General features: G+C 52.9%; 8 protein-coding genes across 8 annotated transcripts; all 8 read left to right on the plus strand.

Annotated features, from left to right (window-relative positions):
- Window positions 1-193: 193 nt before the first annotated feature.
- On the plus strand, window positions 194-1,476 carry J4E86_008609 (uncharacterized protein; the record flags this gene model as incomplete). The annotated part of the gene is made up of 3 exons (XM_051449120.1): window positions 194-374; window positions 423-782; window positions 833-1,476. The coding sequence occupies 3 exons, from the start codon at window positions 194-196 to the stop codon at window positions 1,474-1,476; spliced, it is 1,185 nt and encodes a 394-aa protein (XP_051299539.1).
- A 488-nt stretch (window positions 1,477-1,964) lies between these two features.
- On the plus strand, window positions 1,965-3,898 carry J4E86_008610 (uncharacterized protein; the record flags this gene model as incomplete). The annotated part of the gene is made up of 3 exons (XM_051449121.1): window positions 1,965-2,013; window positions 2,084-2,550; window positions 2,600-3,898. 3 exons carry the CDS (start codon window positions 1,965-1,967, stop codon window positions 3,896-3,898), a joined length of 1,815 nt encoding a protein of 604 aa, XP_051299540.1.
- A 384-nt stretch (window positions 3,899-4,282) lies between these two features.
- J4E86_008611 (uncharacterized protein) lies at window positions 4,283-5,007 on the plus strand (the record flags this gene model as incomplete). Its single annotated transcript, XM_051449122.1, is given in 2 exon segments — window positions 4,283-4,953; window positions 4,968-5,007. 2 exon segments carry the CDS (start codon window positions 4,283-4,285, stop codon window positions 5,005-5,007), a joined length of 711 nt encoding a protein of 236 aa, XP_051299541.1.
- Window positions 5,008-5,678: 671 nt separating this feature from the next.
- J4E86_008612 (uncharacterized protein) lies at window positions 5,679-5,996 on the plus strand (the record flags this gene model as incomplete). Its single annotated transcript, XM_051449123.1, has 2 exons — window positions 5,679-5,904; window positions 5,974-5,996. The coding sequence occupies 2 exons, from the start codon at window positions 5,679-5,681 to the stop codon at window positions 5,994-5,996; spliced, it is 249 nt and encodes an 82-aa protein (XP_051299542.1).
- Window positions 5,997-7,209: 1,213 nt separating this feature from the next.
- Window positions 7,210-8,506, plus strand: J4E86_008613 (uncharacterized protein; the record flags this gene model as incomplete). The annotated part of the gene is made up of 2 exons (XM_051449124.1): window positions 7,210-7,485; window positions 7,538-8,506. 2 exons carry the CDS (start codon window positions 7,210-7,212, stop codon window positions 8,504-8,506), a joined length of 1,245 nt encoding a protein of 414 aa, XP_051299543.1.
- Window positions 8,507-8,997: 491 nt separating this feature from the next.
- Window positions 8,998-10,461, plus strand: J4E86_008614 (uncharacterized protein; the record flags this gene model as incomplete). The annotated part of the gene is made up of 4 exons (XM_051449125.1): window positions 8,998-9,018; window positions 9,097-9,323; window positions 9,397-9,926; window positions 9,998-10,461. The coding sequence occupies 4 exons, from the start codon at window positions 8,998-9,000 to the stop codon at window positions 10,459-10,461; spliced, it is 1,242 nt and encodes a 413-aa protein (XP_051299544.1).
- A 1,341-nt stretch (window positions 10,462-11,802) lies between these two features.
- On the plus strand, window positions 11,803-12,762 carry J4E86_008615 (uncharacterized protein; the record flags this gene model as incomplete). Its single annotated transcript, XM_051449126.1, has 2 exons — window positions 11,803-11,971; window positions 12,023-12,762. 2 exons carry the CDS (start codon window positions 11,803-11,805, stop codon window positions 12,760-12,762), a joined length of 909 nt encoding a protein of 302 aa, XP_051299545.1.
- Window positions 12,763-13,449: 687 nt separating this feature from the next.
- Window positions 13,450-15,387, plus strand: MET3 (Sulfate adenylyltransferase; the record flags this gene model as incomplete). Its single annotated transcript, XM_051449127.1, has 4 exons — window positions 13,450-13,468; window positions 13,528-13,677; window positions 13,775-14,692; window positions 14,747-15,387. The coding sequence occupies 4 exons, from the start codon at window positions 13,450-13,452 to the stop codon at window positions 15,385-15,387; spliced, it is 1,728 nt and encodes a 575-aa protein (XP_051299546.1).
- Between the last annotated feature and the right edge of the window lie 1,446 nt (window positions 15,388-16,833).

The following is a 16,833-nucleotide window of genomic DNA, read 5'->3' on the forward strand; positions in this document are numbered from 1 at the left end:
GCAACCCTCGGTGCGACGACACGTCCTATCACGTCACGCCTCCAAATCTCCTACCTGCCGCCCCAAATTGCGCGTCCTGTGCACGCAGACGACGACCAAAGGTGCCCAGTACCTCACCATCCCGTTGCATACAGCGCCTCTCCGCAATTGGTCGACGACCGTCCATCGCAAACCACTCTTTTCCCCTTCCACCATGACGGGCGCCACGCAGAAAAGAGGCCACGCCGGTCATCACCACCATAACCACGACAACACCTTTCTCTTGTCCAAGAACAAGAATGACGCCGGCGTGCGCATTACCAAGATTGGCCTCTACGTCAACCTGGGCATGGCTGTCAGCAAGGGCTTCGGAGGCTACGTCTTCAATAGTCAGGGTGAGATGGCTAGGCGCGTTGATACGAACGTCTACTAACGCCTGCCAGCACTCATCGCCGACGCCATCCACAGCCTCACCGACCTCGTGAGCGACATCATGACGCTGGCAACAGTCGGCTGGTCCCTTAAGCCCCCTACGGACCGCTTTCCCAGCGGGTATGGAAAGGTGGAGAGTCTGGGCTCGCTCGGTGTCAGTGGCATCTTGCTCGCAGGCGGTTTCTTCATGGGCTGGACCGCGCTGCTTGCCCTCTGCAAGCAGTTCTTCCCCGAAGCCGCCGAGGTAGCGGAGCAATGGGGGCTTATACCACACCACCACCACCACGGCATCGACGACTTGGGCCCCAACATCAATGCTATATGGCTTGCTGCTGGCTCAATCGTCATCAAGGAATGGCTCTACAGAGCGAGTAAGAACACCCATAATAACGTAGCAAATGCCAGCTGACAGTCACTCCAGCCCTCAAGATCGCCAAAGAGCGCAAATCGACGGTCCTCGCCTCCAACGCCTACCACCACCGCGTCGACTCCCTTACTGCCTTCGTCGCTCTCCTCCTCATCGCCGGCTCCAACGTCCTCAACAATGCAAAGTGGCTAGACCCTATCGGGGGGCTTGTCATCTCGCTCATGGTTGTCCAAGCTGGTTGGGGAAACACCAAGCAAGCGCTACTCGAACTGGCAGACGTCGGCGTGGACCAGGAGATGAAGGACAACGTGCGGAAAGCAGCGACTGACGCTGTCAAGGATGTCACTACCGCATCAGAGCCAGTCAATGTGCGAGCGATTCAGGGTGTCAAAGCTGGCCAGAACTACCTCATGGATATCGAGATTGGCGTCTCTGGCACCTGGACTGTTGACCAGACACGCGACGTCGAGAACGCAATCCGGGACCGCGTCGGTGTCAATGTGCGCGGCGTAAAAAAGGTGCGCGTGCGCTTTGTAACCAACTCGGCGCAAGCACCAGACTTTCTCGACGAGTTCATCCCTGGCGACTCTACTGCGGCGGCGAGCCAAAAATCTGAGGCAGAACATGACCACGACCACGGCCACGATCACGATCACGATCACGAAACTACCGATGGTAACGCAAGACGAAGGAAATGATTGGTGTACACCTATAGACAAGCATAGCTAGGCGTTCTGGAGTTGGGCAATGCAACTACCCGGCGGCATATGCGAGACATCGGACACTTGTATATATTCTGAATATCCATCACCTGAATTCAACCCCGGCCCACGCTCTAGACTCGTACTTCCCCACGCTAACGAAATTCCTTAGCTGGCATCGGCGTTTGGCCGAGATGCAACTCCAAAAAGTCACAGCCGTACTCACGATGTCTCGGCACGAATTTATCCGCCATCCAATAATCCCACGCCAAAGTACTGGCGCTTCTGCAGGCACCGCCGGCAAAATTGCCTGTGATGTAGCGCGTCCGTCAATGTGGGTCTTGCGTAAGTGTGCCGTAGCCGTATCGTGGATGTGAGGCAGGGACCTCTAACACTACGAGATATGGTCTGCTTAGCCATGTCTCGTCAACATAACACCCTAACATTATCCTCACAGCTCGAAACCGCACTGACACACTTCGACCATGGCTGATCAGTTCTTGGGCTTCGATTTGAGCACTCAGCAACTCAAAGGTGCGAATACCCCGCTAGAGCTACCCCACCATCTTGTCTTCCAGCTTGGACTGACGCTGCCGTGTTCTAGGTATCATCGTCGGTTCCGATCTCAAACTTATCCACGAAGCCAAAGTCGATTTCGATGCCGATCTCTCCAAATATGGCATCGAGAAGGGTGTCCTCACAAACCCTGCTGAGGGCGAGGTTTTCGCGCCCGTCGCCCTGTGGCTCGAAGCCATTGATCTTGTCCTGCATCGATTGAAGGAGCAGGGTGCCGACTTCTCCAAGATCCAGGGTATCTCGGGTGCGGGTATGCAACATGGTACCGTGTTCTGGAGCAACGATGCAGAGACACTACTTGGCAGTATGGATGCTGGAAAGACACTGCTCGAGCAGCTGGAAGGCGGTGCCAAGGGCGAGAGGAAGGGTGCCTTCAGCCACCCCTTCAGTCCAAACTGGCAGGACGCAAGTACACAGAAGCAGTGCGAAGCTTTTGATGCGACACTGCAAGAACCGAGGAACCTGGCCCTAGCTACTGGAAGTAGCGCCCATCATGTAAGTTTCCAGCACTCTCCAAGACTTTGTCAATGCTAACACCATACAGCGCTTCAGTGGCCCTCAGATCCTTCGCTTCCACGACAAATACCCCGAAGCCTACAAAGCGACCGCTCGCATCTCCCTCGTATCCTCTTTCCTCGCTTCCGTCTTTCTCGGCAAAGTCGCCCCCATCGATATCGGAGACGTATGCGGAGCCAACCTGTGGGACATCAAGAATGGTCGCTGGCATGAGGATCTTCTTGCGCTCGCAGCTGGAGGGAGTGACGGCGTCGAGGACCTCAAGAAGAAGCTCGGAGGTGTTCCGGAAGATGGTGGCTCAAGCTTCGGTACCGTCTCGCCATACTTCAGCAAGCGCTATGGGTTCCCATCGTCGGCTCAGGTCATTGCGTTCACTGGTGACAACCCATCGACCATCCTTGCCCTTCCTCTACGCGCGTCCGACGCCATCGTCTCGCTAGGGACCTCAACAACATTCCTTATGTCTACACCCCAGTATAGGCCCGACCCAGCATACCATTTCATGAATCACCCCACCACAGCAGGCCTCTACATGTTCATGCTCTGCTACAAGAATGGTGGTCTAGCACGCGAGCACATCCGCGACGCCATCAACAAAGCCTCAGGCTCATCCGACAAGTCCTGGGACAAGTTCAATGAGACAGCCCTCACAACTCCTGCACTTGGCCAAGCCCAACCCTCCGACCCTATGCGTCTAGGTCTCTTCTTCCCCCGACCAGAAATTGTACCAAACGTCAAGGCAGGAACATGGCGATTCCTTTCCAAAGATAATCAGCTCTCGCCCATAGCACCAGAAGGTGCTCAAGGCAAGACAGAGGACAAATCCTGGCCCGTTCCCCAAGCCGACGCCCGTGCAATCCTCGAATCGCAGTTCCTGTCATTGAGATTGCGCTCTCAGTCCCTTGTCGAACCCCAGGGCTCCCTCCCTGCGCAACCCCGCAGAATTTACATGGTTGGCGGTGGTGCCGTGAACCCCGCCATCGCCGAACTTGCCGGTCAAGTTCTTGGTGGCTCTGACGGTGTATACAAGCTTGAGATTGGAGGAAATGCTTGCGCTCTTGGAGCCGCGTACAAAGCTGCCTGGGGCGTACAACGTTCGTCTCCACAGGAGAAGTTTGAAGATTTCCTTGAGGCGCGGTGGAATGAGGAGGGCTTTGTCAAGAAGATCTGTGAGGGCTACAGGAAGGGTGTCTTTGAACAGTATGGCGATGCACTCAAGGCTTTCGATGAGGTAGAGAAGGTAGCACTCAGGGAGAAGGGTGAGGCCGAGAAAACGGATGCTACCAAAGAGGCTATGGGGCTGCAGGGTCTTGATAGCCAAAGATAAGATGACGGTAGTGTGAGATATTCTGGAATGTCACTTGATTTCTTGGGCGCACATCTCTCAAAAACGAATGTCTTGGCTGATCGACCATCTGAAAACACGATTGTGTTTTTCGTTTGACGGGCATACGCTGACCTAGGAAAAAGCTAAACACTCTAGAGCCTACGTTAACGTTAGGCTACTTACCTTGCAGGTCTTTGTCTTAATGTAGTCTGCAGGCCTGTTTAGTTCTTTTCCTGTATGAGGTGGGCATGTGACGGCGCGCAAACGTCGTTACGACACTTGACGTAACCTCCAACACTCCAGCTCCACATTATCAAACTTATCACTTCTCCACTTGCCGCCAACACCACCAGCATTCGCGCATACCGCTTCAAGCATTGAAATATGTCTGGACATACCGAAAACCACATTGTATGCGTTGGTGCCATCTACATCGATACCATATTGACGTATGTATCAGCACTCTGCAACAACCCCAAGAACCAAAAGCTTACTAAATTTCGAGTGTTCAGAGTCCCACACTTCCCCATAGAAGATGAGAAACTACGCGCCAAAGCTCTCACGCGAAGAAGAGGAGGAAATACGGCAAATAGTCTAGAAGTGTTATCGCAGCTGCAACAACACGACCCTGAAGGAGCACGTCTCAACCCCACAAATCTACATCTGCTGGCTGTACTCCCTGAGGAGCAATCTGCGGCTTCTCAGTTCATATCTACATCGCTTCCTGGGGTGAACATATCCGATGTGAGCCTCTTCCGCAACCAGCACCAAGAAGCTGCATCAAGCTACATCATCCAAAGCGAAGAGAAACGCTCACGCACAATCGTCAGCATCAACCAGCTCCCCGAGATGCAAGCCGAAGAATTCATACACCAAGTCCGCAGATTCAGTACGGAACAAGGACATACGTGGAAGAAAGCGTGGTTCCATTTCGAAGGCCGTGTCCCAGAGATCACACTGCAGTGTGTCCGCTTCCTGCGCGAAACGTTCCCTCATTTCAAGATTAGCGTCGAGTGCGAGAAGCCTGAACGGACGGGTATGGCTGAGGTGGCGCAGTACGCAGATGTAGTGATTTACTCGAAATTGTGGGCCGTGAAGAATGGGTATGAGGATGCGAGAAGCTTTCTTGAAGCCAGACGGAGTGAAACGAGAGATGGGGCTCTACTGTGTTGCACATGGGGATCTGGAGGTGCTACGGCGGTTGAAAAGGGGGGCGAGGAGGTTTGGGCGGATGTCGAGGCGTGGCAGGTAGATGGGGAGGATGGGGCAAGGGTTGTGGATACGATTGGTGCTGGGGATACTTTTATTGCGGGGATGCTTTTTGCGGTTAATGAGCATGAGGAGTGGGGGTTGCATAGGAAACTGGAGTTTGCGAATGAGTTGGCTGGGCGGAAGGTTGGGCAGGAGGGGTTTGGGGGTCTGGGGAGGAAGATGTGGTAGCTGGTGAGAGTTATTGCATTATTTGCTTTGCAATCGCTCTTGCCTATACAATGAGCATGCGAGCTAGTTTGACAGCAAGCAGCCACTTTATGCCCTCTTACAGCTTTCGAAGCGACTATCTCTCGATCCGGTCACAATGCGATGATTGGTCAAGGCGAGTTGCTGTGGCTGCATGAAACGCCATGCACGCATTTGCCCAGCTGAGGCCAAGCGGGATGGGCTGGTTGCGATAAGCGGTTGCCTGGCATCTCGACCCTACCTGACCTATACAAACCTAATCAATCCTACGTCGACGTACGCCCATGTGTCCGTAAATATCTGAGGCAAGCGCAACTATATAATGTCCGGTCTCGAGGTCGTCGCTCTGGTGGTGGGGATCGTCAGTGCCTTCAGCGGAACAGCATCGTTCCTCAGAGAACTAAAGAAGAAAAAGAAAGATGAAAGTTCTCACAAATCTGTACGCATGCAGCGACTACAAAAGGCTGTGGAGCTAGCACCACCGGAGATCCAACAAGAATACGACGATGACTTTGCCAGAATCGGACGGCGATTTGCTGTAGGTGACGGTGAGACTCCCATATTGCAAGCATCATGATCGCTCTACTGACCATACAATGGCGAAAAGACATCTGCAGAACTGAGCTCACCAGCGTCATGATAAAGATGCAACAGGACATGATCGAGAAACTCCAGACCCTGTTATTGTCTACTTCTTCGCCAGACAAGACCATCGACTACGATGCGATCTTCGACACTTCCACCCAAGCAAGACTGAACTCGATCTCCGCTCTAGCCCAACAGTATCAACGATTCAGCACTGCGTCTCCTATCGTCAGAATTCCCCACAGTGTCTCGATAGCACCCAACAATAGGCCGGAGTATTGCGCTGGTGCACTTGCCCTACAGAATGGAACCTCTCGCATCTCAATCGATTGGAAATGTGCTCCGTGTGGATACTCCATGCTACCTTGGGAGCCCACTCCACTCAAAGGGAAGGCAAAACCGCTAAATCCGCCTGCTTGGGCCGTCGGTTGCGCAGGCATGAGTTGGGTGTTTTCTTACGCACAGCATCTTCCTATCGATGACACCAACAGAACTCCATCTGGCAGACGCGGGGTATATAGGCGATGCATTATTTGTTGGGCTGTAGAAGGAGTTGTGTCGAGGAAACTCCGTAAAGAAGAATGGCTAGCACACATGAACGAGCATTTTACGTCTGGTGGCTATGAAATGTGTCGCAATAAAGATGGGAAACAACAGAGGAAGAGGAAATGCGAAGACCAGACATGTAAGAAGATTCATTCCGTGGACTGATGCCTGGCTGCGATGGAGCAGCAGTTTGAAGAAGAAGAAGGATGAATAGTATGTAGATACGCAAAAAGTAAAGTTACGCACAGCAAAGCACGCATCAACGTACGTAATTGACAGCGCTAGAGCTTTTGGTGTCTTGTGTTCCCAGAAAGCGACTTGCAGGAATTAGTTCGAATCGCTCGAGACAGATCATGACGCTTCCAAATCATGGACTGGGACAATGCGTTCGAGACCAGATCTTCAATTCAGTTCCAATCATTGGTCGGTTGAGGCGGACTAGATCGACGACGCAGGCGGGAAAGGGTCTCCCGGAGCAGCTTCCGACCACCCATCGCACGCGTGCATCTCGAAGAACTGGAATCATTGACGCGCTACCCCGCATTATCTTGAGCTATCGTGCCCGGAACGAAACATGGAGAAAAGCAGATGTCGGCGAGGCGGAAGCTAGATGCAGCTGCGGGGTGACCACGGGGACTGTGTTGGTGACTTAAGAAGGTTGCCGTCCATTCAGCAGCATACGGCGGAACAAAGAGTTCATACACTACCAACAATTCATCAGCATGAGTGGAACCAAGATCGAAACATGCCCCATGGGGTACCACCGAATTCAAAACATCCACAACGGCAAAGTAGCGAGTGGTACGGTCAAAGCTGGTGGACAAGACAAGAAGGCTACTGGTGAATACATCAAGTGGGATGCGCCGGGTGTTGAGAACATTCCAGACGATGAGCAAGAGAAGATCAAGGAGGTTTCTGCTCAGTTCAATCGTTTCCAGATGATGAACTTCAATGAGCATATGCATTGTTTGAGGGGCACGCATTTGAAGACTCAGGGTGTAAGTATTTCCTGAGGCTTCTCGAGATAAACGTTACTGATAGCATGGGTAGTGCGTTATGGGCAAATTCACGGTGCACGACAATCTACCTAAACATCTCGCCCAAGGAATGTTCGCAAAGCCCGGTACCTACGATGTAATCATGCGGTACTCGTCTCTAACGCCCAAGATCTTGCCCGACAACCTGGCAGCGCCACGCGGCATTGGCATGAAGGTCTTTGGTATCGAGGGCGAGAAGTTATGGGGAGAAGACAAGAAGACGCAAGACTGGACCTTCAACAACTACCCGGTATTGGAGCTGCGTGATCCCCAAACCACATACGATATTGCAGACGCACTGGAGCGAAACTGGAACGACTTGCCTACCTTTGCAGACGAGCAGAGCAAACGCGTTGATGCCGACGTAGCAACACTCGGCGGACAACTGCCGAAACAACACATGGTTGCTATGCCCGAGTACTCACAATCAGCCTACCGCCACGGAGCCTACGTAGCCAAATACGGTGTCTTCCCCAATAGCAAGTTCCAAAAGGACCTTGAGAACACCGAAGTCAAAGACTCAGACCCCATCAATATCCTCTCGCAGACCCTTCGCACACACCACCTCAACAACACTATAACCTACAGCTTCTGCGCGCAACTCTTGCAGGACCTCACCGAACAGCCCGTCGACGACATTGGCATCGAATGGGACCCCAAGAAATATCCATTTGAACAAATCGCTACCATTGAGTTCCCGCCGCAGGACTCGTGGCTACCTGAGTTTAGGACGTGGTGGGATGATCGCATCACGGTGAACAGCTGGCATGGATTGAAGGAGCACCAACCGCTTGGAAGCACCAACCGAATGCGCAGGGTAGTTTACGCCGAGAGTAGGAAGTTGAGGCTGAAGGTTAATGGGTATAAGGAAGAAGACTATGTGGAGCCCGCGGGGCTTGGTGATATTCCTGGAAAGGGTGTGGAGGCGCCGCAGTTGGACTTGAAGTATCAGAGTGCTATTACTACTGCCGAGGTTGCATGATTGAGAAACTTAAGGTAGCTAGATGTAGGTTGTGGAACGGAATTGCTTTTCTTAGATGTATTTGTGTAAGGTTTCGGATGTATGCGCGTCCCCTGGGTGAAGTCTGTCTGATGCGTGAATAAGTCCGAAATGTCATTGAAGCTGCTAAACTAATGTGTCTAGTAATAAGTGCAGTTGGAATACATGCAGCTTACAGGTAGGAAGTGACAAGGTACCTAGGTAGGTGCGACTTCCGCAAGTGGCGGCTCCCCGCACATGCGCATGCTAAGTACCTGCAGCTAACTCACTGGGCCAACAGCAACAACAACAACGATTAGTTCACTCTACAAGAATACATGAGCCATATTTCGCTTCGTGCTTGCGAGACTGTGAGTGAGCTACAGCTGTCAAACATGCGAATCCCTTCTTTATCTTTACTGACATGTGGAGCAGTCTACATCTCAACTCTAACCACAGCTGCAAGCATCGTCACCATCTTCCCTCATATCAGAATGTCGTCTAGCGAAAGAATGGTGAGTGCTTTTAAGTGAAAGAAGAGCTATCTGGCGCTACAATGCTGTCACTGAACAAGACATACTAACGTGACAAAGGCGTATCCCTACGGCAAGCCATACTCAACGCCCTCGAATGGTACACAACATGACGAGAACAAACTATGGATGCAGATACAATATGAAGCATACAAAGATGGTATCGACCTAACAGTATTGCCTTTTGCCAAAGAAGCTATTGCGAGCATCGCTTCGCTAGCGAGTAGCATGGTGAATGTGAAGGAATTTGACTTCTCGACCTCAAAGAGGGTCGATACGCATACACAGTAAGCTCAAATGCTACACAACACAGTGCCAAAGACGCACGTTTGTGTGCCGATGTACTGACAAATCTTATAGCCCCATCCCAGACTGGTTCCGAGCCCTCGAATTGAACGCTGCAGGCCGCGCAACGCCGTCTTGGAACGTATCGTCCCACCTCATATTCATGAGTGAACACCACATCGCTCATTCTGTACTCTGCGTCTCCACACCCCAGGCCAACGCCTTCTTGACTGAAAGAGACGAAGAGTTGAGAAAGAAGAAGACAGTTGCCCTTGCGCGTTTACTCAACTCCTTTACAGCAGAACTTTGCAGGATCTATCCAGAGAGATTTAGTTGGTTGGCCATTATGCCGTTACCACATGTGGAAGAATCGATTACGGAGTTGAAGCGCGTGTTTGGAATGGTGGGGAAACAGCCAGTGGGTGTTGGTGTGCTAACAAACCACGAGGGGATGTACCCGGGAGACGAGACTTTCGATCCATTGTGGGAGTACCTACAAGAGAGATCCGCAAAGATGGGAAGCGATGGGAGGGAGGTCGTCTTTGTGCATCCAACAGAGCCCATCATCAAGCTCGACGATGGCCGATTGATAAATTCTCGACCATGTGAGTTCTCTTTTCCCAAACCCGGTCCCCCAAACGACCAAGAGCTAGAGCGAGCTGACAACATGCCACAGCACCTCTTCGCTCCGGTCTCGGAGAATTCTACTTCGAAACTGCGCGCGCCATCTCGAGTCTAACAGCCTCATCCACATTCCTCAAGTTCCCGTCCCTCCACTTCCGCATATCCCACGGCGCAGGCGCTTTCCCCGATATCTCCGAGCGTTTCCTCCTCGGGTTCCCTAACATCTCGACCGCAGCAAGGGAAGCCTACAAAACGCGCTTTTGGTACGATAGTGCAGGACCAGTTTGGCCAAATCAGGTCAAAGGGCTGACGGAAGGAATGGGTATTCCAATTAGTCAGATGGTGTTTGGCACGGATTATCCGTATGGCATTGGGTTTTGGGATGTGGATGCTAATATTGATGGGTTGGCTTGGGCGGGGGAATTGAGGTTTGAGGAGAAGGAGAAGGTGTTTTGGGGGAATGCGAAGGAGTTGTGGAGAGGGAAGATTGCCGTGTTGGATGCTATGGAAGAGTAGATTGATGATGGTGTTTCCATTTTCTGTGATTTGCGTTGATAAGGAGATAGAGACCGTTTGTGTGTTCCAATAAACGTGGTTGGGGTGTTGATGATTACTGTCCCAGCTCTGCCGAAGTTGCGCGACAATGTTGAAGCTCACCAGTACATCATTGCTACCAATCGCATGGGTTCGGGGTACGTTCTCAATCTTCGCGCATCCATGGGAGTAGACCCTAGAATTTGGACATGGTGCCTGTGCAAAGACCAAGAACGATTCGTTGATTGCGGTAATAAACTCCATCCAATTGATATTGAGCTGTAGACCATGCCGGTTAGCCGCGGCGATTTAGTGTGAGAGGTGACTTCCATTAAAAGCTGACCCCGCCGTGACATCCGCCACTACTCACGACAACAACAGCACCGACAACACGACATAAGACTATCGCGAAGCCCTCAGACAAGAATCGCGCCACATTGCTTACCCACAAAAAGGCACATTCTTGTTGCAGGTGGGACATATGGACGACGGATCTCGCGCCCAATGACTACAAGGTGCACCGAGTCGTGCAGCAGGCTAGAAAAATTGTTCAGCCTCAAGCATGGACGGCTATAGGTAAATAAACCTGATGTTCCACAACGACTCACACTAACCGATGGTTTTACAGAGAATCCTGATGCGTGTTACAAGTCTTCTGGGCGAGGCCCCGGACGCGATCGCCCGGCGCTTGCCGATGGGCCGGGGCACCTCCACCAACTCCATATTGTCAGCAGAGGCAAACATCAAGAGAAAGTCAAGATGAGACAACATGACATTCCTCAGCCCATCATTAGGCAGTCCGTCCGTCCGTCTAGTCCGTCAGCCAGAGCCAGATCACCATGACTTCAGCCATTCGCATTGTTCGGCAATCGTCGACGGGATGACGTTGATGACAAAACCTCAAATCATCGGGCGATTTCCAACCAACGCACAGCCGCGGAGTGCATGAGCATAGACGTCGTCCGAGCCTCAGAAGTAGCAAAACGTCTACTGCCGCCGAATGATTGGCGAGACTGCCTTACATAAGGCTGGGAGGAAGAGTTTTGCTCCACCATGTACTAGCGCGAATTGCGTGATCGCACGTCTTCACCCCCAGCTATCGCACCTTGCGGAGATGGTTACAAAGCGATCCCGATGGCGGCGCCCAATATATACTCCAGGCCGTGGTCGCTCTCTCTCTTCCCACCTCCAGACTCAAACGATTGATAATAGTAGTTTCTCCTGGGAAGCCTCCATTTAGACGCCAACCCACAAAGACATTCTCCTTCTGGCTTCTCCGCACGTGCCTGCCATACCCCAAACTTCCGCCACACCATCTTGAAGATGTCGTCACCATTGTTCGCAAAGGTTGACGCCTACAAGCAGCCTACACTCCGCGAGGAGTCTGGCTATGCTTCAGCCGAATCCAGTCAGGAGAGCCTACCTGAGATCTACTTCACGAAGCCTCATTTGAAGTTTATCAACGCCCAGCTCCAGAAGCTTGAGCCTCAAGGTACGTGATGGCACTTTACTCCTGAAAGTTCCCTAAACTAACTTGGAGTAGACATCCTCCGATGGTGCATCACATCTCTGCCTGGACTATTCCAGACCACCGCCTTTGGTCTTACTGGCCTGGTCACAGTGGACATGCTTTCAAAGCTCGATGGACCTTTGAAGCACAACATCGACCTGATCTTCCTTGACACTCTCTACCACTTCGACGAAACCTATGCCCTTGTTGACCGGGTAAGGAGGCGATACGGAACACCGGTACACGTCTACAAGCCTGCCGGCTGCGACAACGTCAACGACTTTACTGCCAAGCACGGCGACAAGCTATGGGACACCAACGACGAACTTTACGACTACGTTGCCAAGGTGGAGCCTGCCGAGCGTGCCTATTCTGAACTTCAGGTCAAGGCTGTCTTGACTGGTCGCCGACGCAGCCAAGGTGGCAAGCGTGGAGATCTGGACATCATCGAGGTCGACGAGGCCGGCCTCATCAAGATCAACCCTCTCGCCAACTGGAACTTCGCCCAGGTCAAGGAATACGTCGACGCCAACGACGTCCCATACAACGACCTTCTCAACCAGGGTTATAAGAGTGTCGGTGACTGGCACTCTACACAGCCAGTAGCTGCTGGAGAGGACGAGCGAGCTGGACGCTGGAAGGGCAAAAACAAGTCCGAGTGCGGCATCCACAACCCCAAGTCACGATATGCTCAGTTCCTCCAAGAGCAGGCGATGAAGCAGCAAAACGAGGACCTAGCCAACAAGCTGCAACAAGTCTCTTTGAACGTTTAGGGTGATGTAGGATGTCTTGATTCCTACTTGTTGTACCGCATTAGCATGGGCGTTTGGGTTATTTATGGGACATGGCATAGCATGGGGTTTGGGTCACGAAAGAATGGGGTTTGCGGCAGTCGCATCCGATTATGTATATACGGGGCCGAGATACCACCGACGCAGGAGCCAATGAAGCTCACGCATGAATCGAACGAATTTCCAGCATTGCGCTAGACCTGTCATATACGTGAGGTGTTCCTGAAAATCGCTAAAGCGCAACATAAACTGCAGGACATGGTGCTCCTTCTCCGCTCCGCTCACGTCACTGTGGTCGCGTCGCCCAACGAAAAGCCGGGTGAGACAGGCTCTAACTATCGCGTGCAATTGCGCAATCGCTTCCAAGATCTGCCGACCCATACAACAACCCGCTTTGTGCCCTAGTCTCTGCAAGCAGAGAAAATCCAGAGAAGCCTATGGTCAACAATCGGGGACATGGCGCCTGAAGTGTCCGTAGAACCCGGGGAATAAAAAGCCCTTTCCACCCGTCCCGCCTTGTAGTCCTTAGTCGCGCATCTTTCTCTCTGAGTGACCCAAAGCCTCCTTCGCGAAGCCAGTCTTGTATAGTCAGGAACGACATCAAGTCTTCGCCGAACTACCTGACCAGATCCACCACCGGATTCTATATTCCTCACATATTCTTTAGACATGGCGAACGCACCCCATGGTGAGTTGATCAACCGAGTCGCTGGAGTTGGTCACGAATGCTGACGGAGGGGACAACAGGCGGCGTCCTCAAGGACCTGATCGCACGCGATGCGCCGCGACGCAAGGAACTGTTCGAAGAGGCTGAGAAGCTTCCGGCCATTGTTCTTTCCGAGAGGCAGCTCTGCGACTTGGAGCTCATCCTGAACGGAGGTTTTTCACCTCTGGAGGGTAAGTCGTCATCCCGCAGCGCTAGGCGAGGGGCAGCGAAGGCGCCCCTCGTGTTTGCGATGTTTGCAGCAACACGACCCCTGACAGCATAATGCAGGTTTCATGAACCAGAAGGACTACGACGGCGTAGTGTCCGACAACCGTCTCGCCGACGGCAACCTTTTCTCCATTCCCATCACACTCGACATCTCGAAACAGACCATCGATGAGGTCGGCGTCAAGCAAGGCGCCCGCATCGCCCTGCGCGACTTCCGCGACGACCGCAACCTGGCCATCATCACCGTCGACGATGTCTACCAGCCGGACAAGGAGAAGGAGGCCCGCGAGGTCTTCGACAAGGACAACGACGTAGCACACCCCGCCATCAAGTACCTGTACGAGACGGTCAAGGAGTACTACGTCGGCGGCAAGCTCGAGGCCATCGACCGCCTGGAGCACTACGACTATGTCGGCCTCCGATACACACCCGCAGAGCTGCGTCTGCACTTCGACAAGCTTGGCTGGTCCAAGGTCGTCGCTTTCCAGACGAGGAACCCCATGCACCGCGCTCACCGTGAGCTCACCGTCCGCGCTGCCCGCGCTCGCCAGGCCAACGTCCTCATCCACCCCGTTGTAGGCCTGACCAAGCCCGGTGATATTGACCACTTCACCCGTGTCCGTGTCTACCAGGCGCTGATGCCCCGCTACCCCAACGGCATGGCCGTCCTTGCTCTTCTGCCCCTGGCTATGCGCATGGCTGGTCCCCGTGAGGCCATCTGGCACGCCATCATCCGCAAGAACCATGGTGCCACCCACTTCATTGTCGGCCGTGACCACGCTGGCCCAGGCAAGAACTCCAAGGGTGTCGACTTCTACGGTCCATACGACGCCCAGGACGCCGTCGAGAAGTACAGGGACGAGCTCGGCATCGAGGTTGTTCCCTTCCTCCAGATGACCTACCTTCCCGACTCGGACGAGTACAAGCCCAAGAACGAGGTTGAGCAGGGCATCAAGACCCTCGACATCTCCGGAACTGGTACGTCAATTGCATTTCCTTCATTTGGGGGTTGGATACTAACATTGTGAACAGAGCTCCGCAAGCGCCTCCGAACCGGCCAGGAGATCCCCGAATGGTTCTCGTACCCCGAAGTCGTTCGCGTCCTCCGCGAATCCCACCCTCCCCGCAGCCAACAGGGTTTCACTGTCTTCCTGACAGGTTACCAAAACTCCGGCAAGGACGCCATCGCACGCGCTCTCAACGTCACCCTCAACCAGCAGGGTGGTCGCTCCGTCTCCCTCCTTCTCGGTGACACCATCCGCAGTGAGCTCTCCAGCGAGCTGGGCTTCAGCCGATCCGACCGTGACAAGAACATTGCCCGCATCTCCTTTGTAGCCGCCGAGCTCACCAAGGCTGGTGCAGCAGCCATCGTTGCGCCCATTGCTCCTTTCGAGGACTCAAGAAAGGCAGCCCGCCAAACGGTAGAGCGATACGGATCCTTCTACCTGATCCACGTTTCTACCCCGCTCGAGCATGCGGAGAAGACCGACAAGCGGGGTGTATACGCCAAGGCGCGCGCCGGTGAGATCAAGGGTTTCACTGGTGTCGACGACCCGTACGAGGTGCCCGCCAACGCTGACCTGACTGTCGACCTGTCGACTACCAACGTCAGAACAGCCGTCCACCAGATTGTCCTGCTCTTGGAGAGCCAGGGTCTTCTGACACAGTTGTAGACATGCGAAAAAGCGTTTCGAAATGTTTTTGGATTTTAACGATTATGATTTGATGGATATGGAATCAACCTGGCTTAATGGTGCCGGGTTTTGAGCTGCGCAGTATAGACGATGGGTTACCTAGACACAAGGTTTAGACCATGGGTTATGAATGGCAACTTTGTTGCTTTTTTGATTGCAAGGACGTGGCGTCACAGTGATGGATCTTTGATGTCGATGTGATGCAATGATGCTGTGCGTACGAAACAAACAAAACATGCACTTGCAGTTGATTCCAACTGATGCCCTTTTGTATGTTGCTAGCGATGTCTCGCTCCCGACGCTCTCTTGTCCTTCTCTACTTCTCAAACAAACCACCCAGCAGCAACAGCCAACCCCCCAATCACAGCAGCAAACTGCGCATCTACTCAGACAAATTAGCATAGTATTCCTCGACCATCAATCCTCTCAATCAACATAAATGACGCAACTGGTTGAGCAGCCGAAGTAGCTTCTGCAGGTGCCTGGGTTTGAGGTGTTTAGTGTGTACCCTGAAGCGGTTGTCTCAGCGTCGGAGATGGGCTTGGTCCGGAGCGAAGGTGAGGATGGTGAAAGAGAGAAAAGAGGAGACTTGAGGCGGATGAAAGGAACGCATTGCGGACGGGTTTTTCTTATTGGCATTATTTGGTGGGTAGAAGAAGACGATGTTGGACAGTTCAGGCCTTGGAATAAACAACAGCCTTTGTATGCGGCGGTGTACGTAGTGCGAGAGATTGGAGTTGGAATTGAAGATAAAGTACCATGCCATCACCCACTTGTACATGTACATGTACGCAATCTTCTACATGCATCCAAATCGATAATATTGCATGACTTCACCTTATCACATTCTTTCCCCGTCGCCTCCACGTACAGTCAAACAGCACAACCCATCTACATGGCCTCAGCCTCCTATCCCAAATCGTCAGGAATACAAGCTACAATCACCTTCCTCTCCAAGAGTACAATCAATCCTGGACGATAATCTCATCGCAGCGACATGTCACGGTAGTGGGCTGAGAGGAACCGTAGAAGGTGCGGGTACACAGACCACATGCGTTGATGCAGGTCCACAAATTGCCCTCTTTTTGGTCATGTGCCGAGTCCTTCGCATGTGTGTTATTCTGGGTGGATGACTAGATGGCGCGAGGTGGTGTACGCAACGTCAAGCACCATCGCAGGTGAGGTGCATCGCAAGGCAGATTGTAGGCTGAGAAAGCAGGCGGTGGCATGTCGGCGATGGGAGCTGTATGCAGCGTTGGGGGTGGCCTGTTGATAGCTGTCGTCGCTGGCTATCGTTGGCTATTTGTCGTTCGGCCCACACGCTCCGCCCGTACCGCGCTGAGCTGTCAAGGGCTCCACATCACAACAGTGCAGCTCGACAACCCTCCGACGATGCCTGTTCAACGCACGGCCAGATGCAGGCGT

The sequence above is a fragment of the Alternaria arbusti genome (assembly GCF_024043155.1).
Source record: "Alternaria arbusti strain BMP 1465 chromosome Unknown scaffold_14, whole genome shotgun sequence".
Taxonomy (NCBI): domain Eukaryota; kingdom Fungi; phylum Ascomycota; class Dothideomycetes; order Pleosporales; family Pleosporaceae; genus Alternaria; species Alternaria arbusti.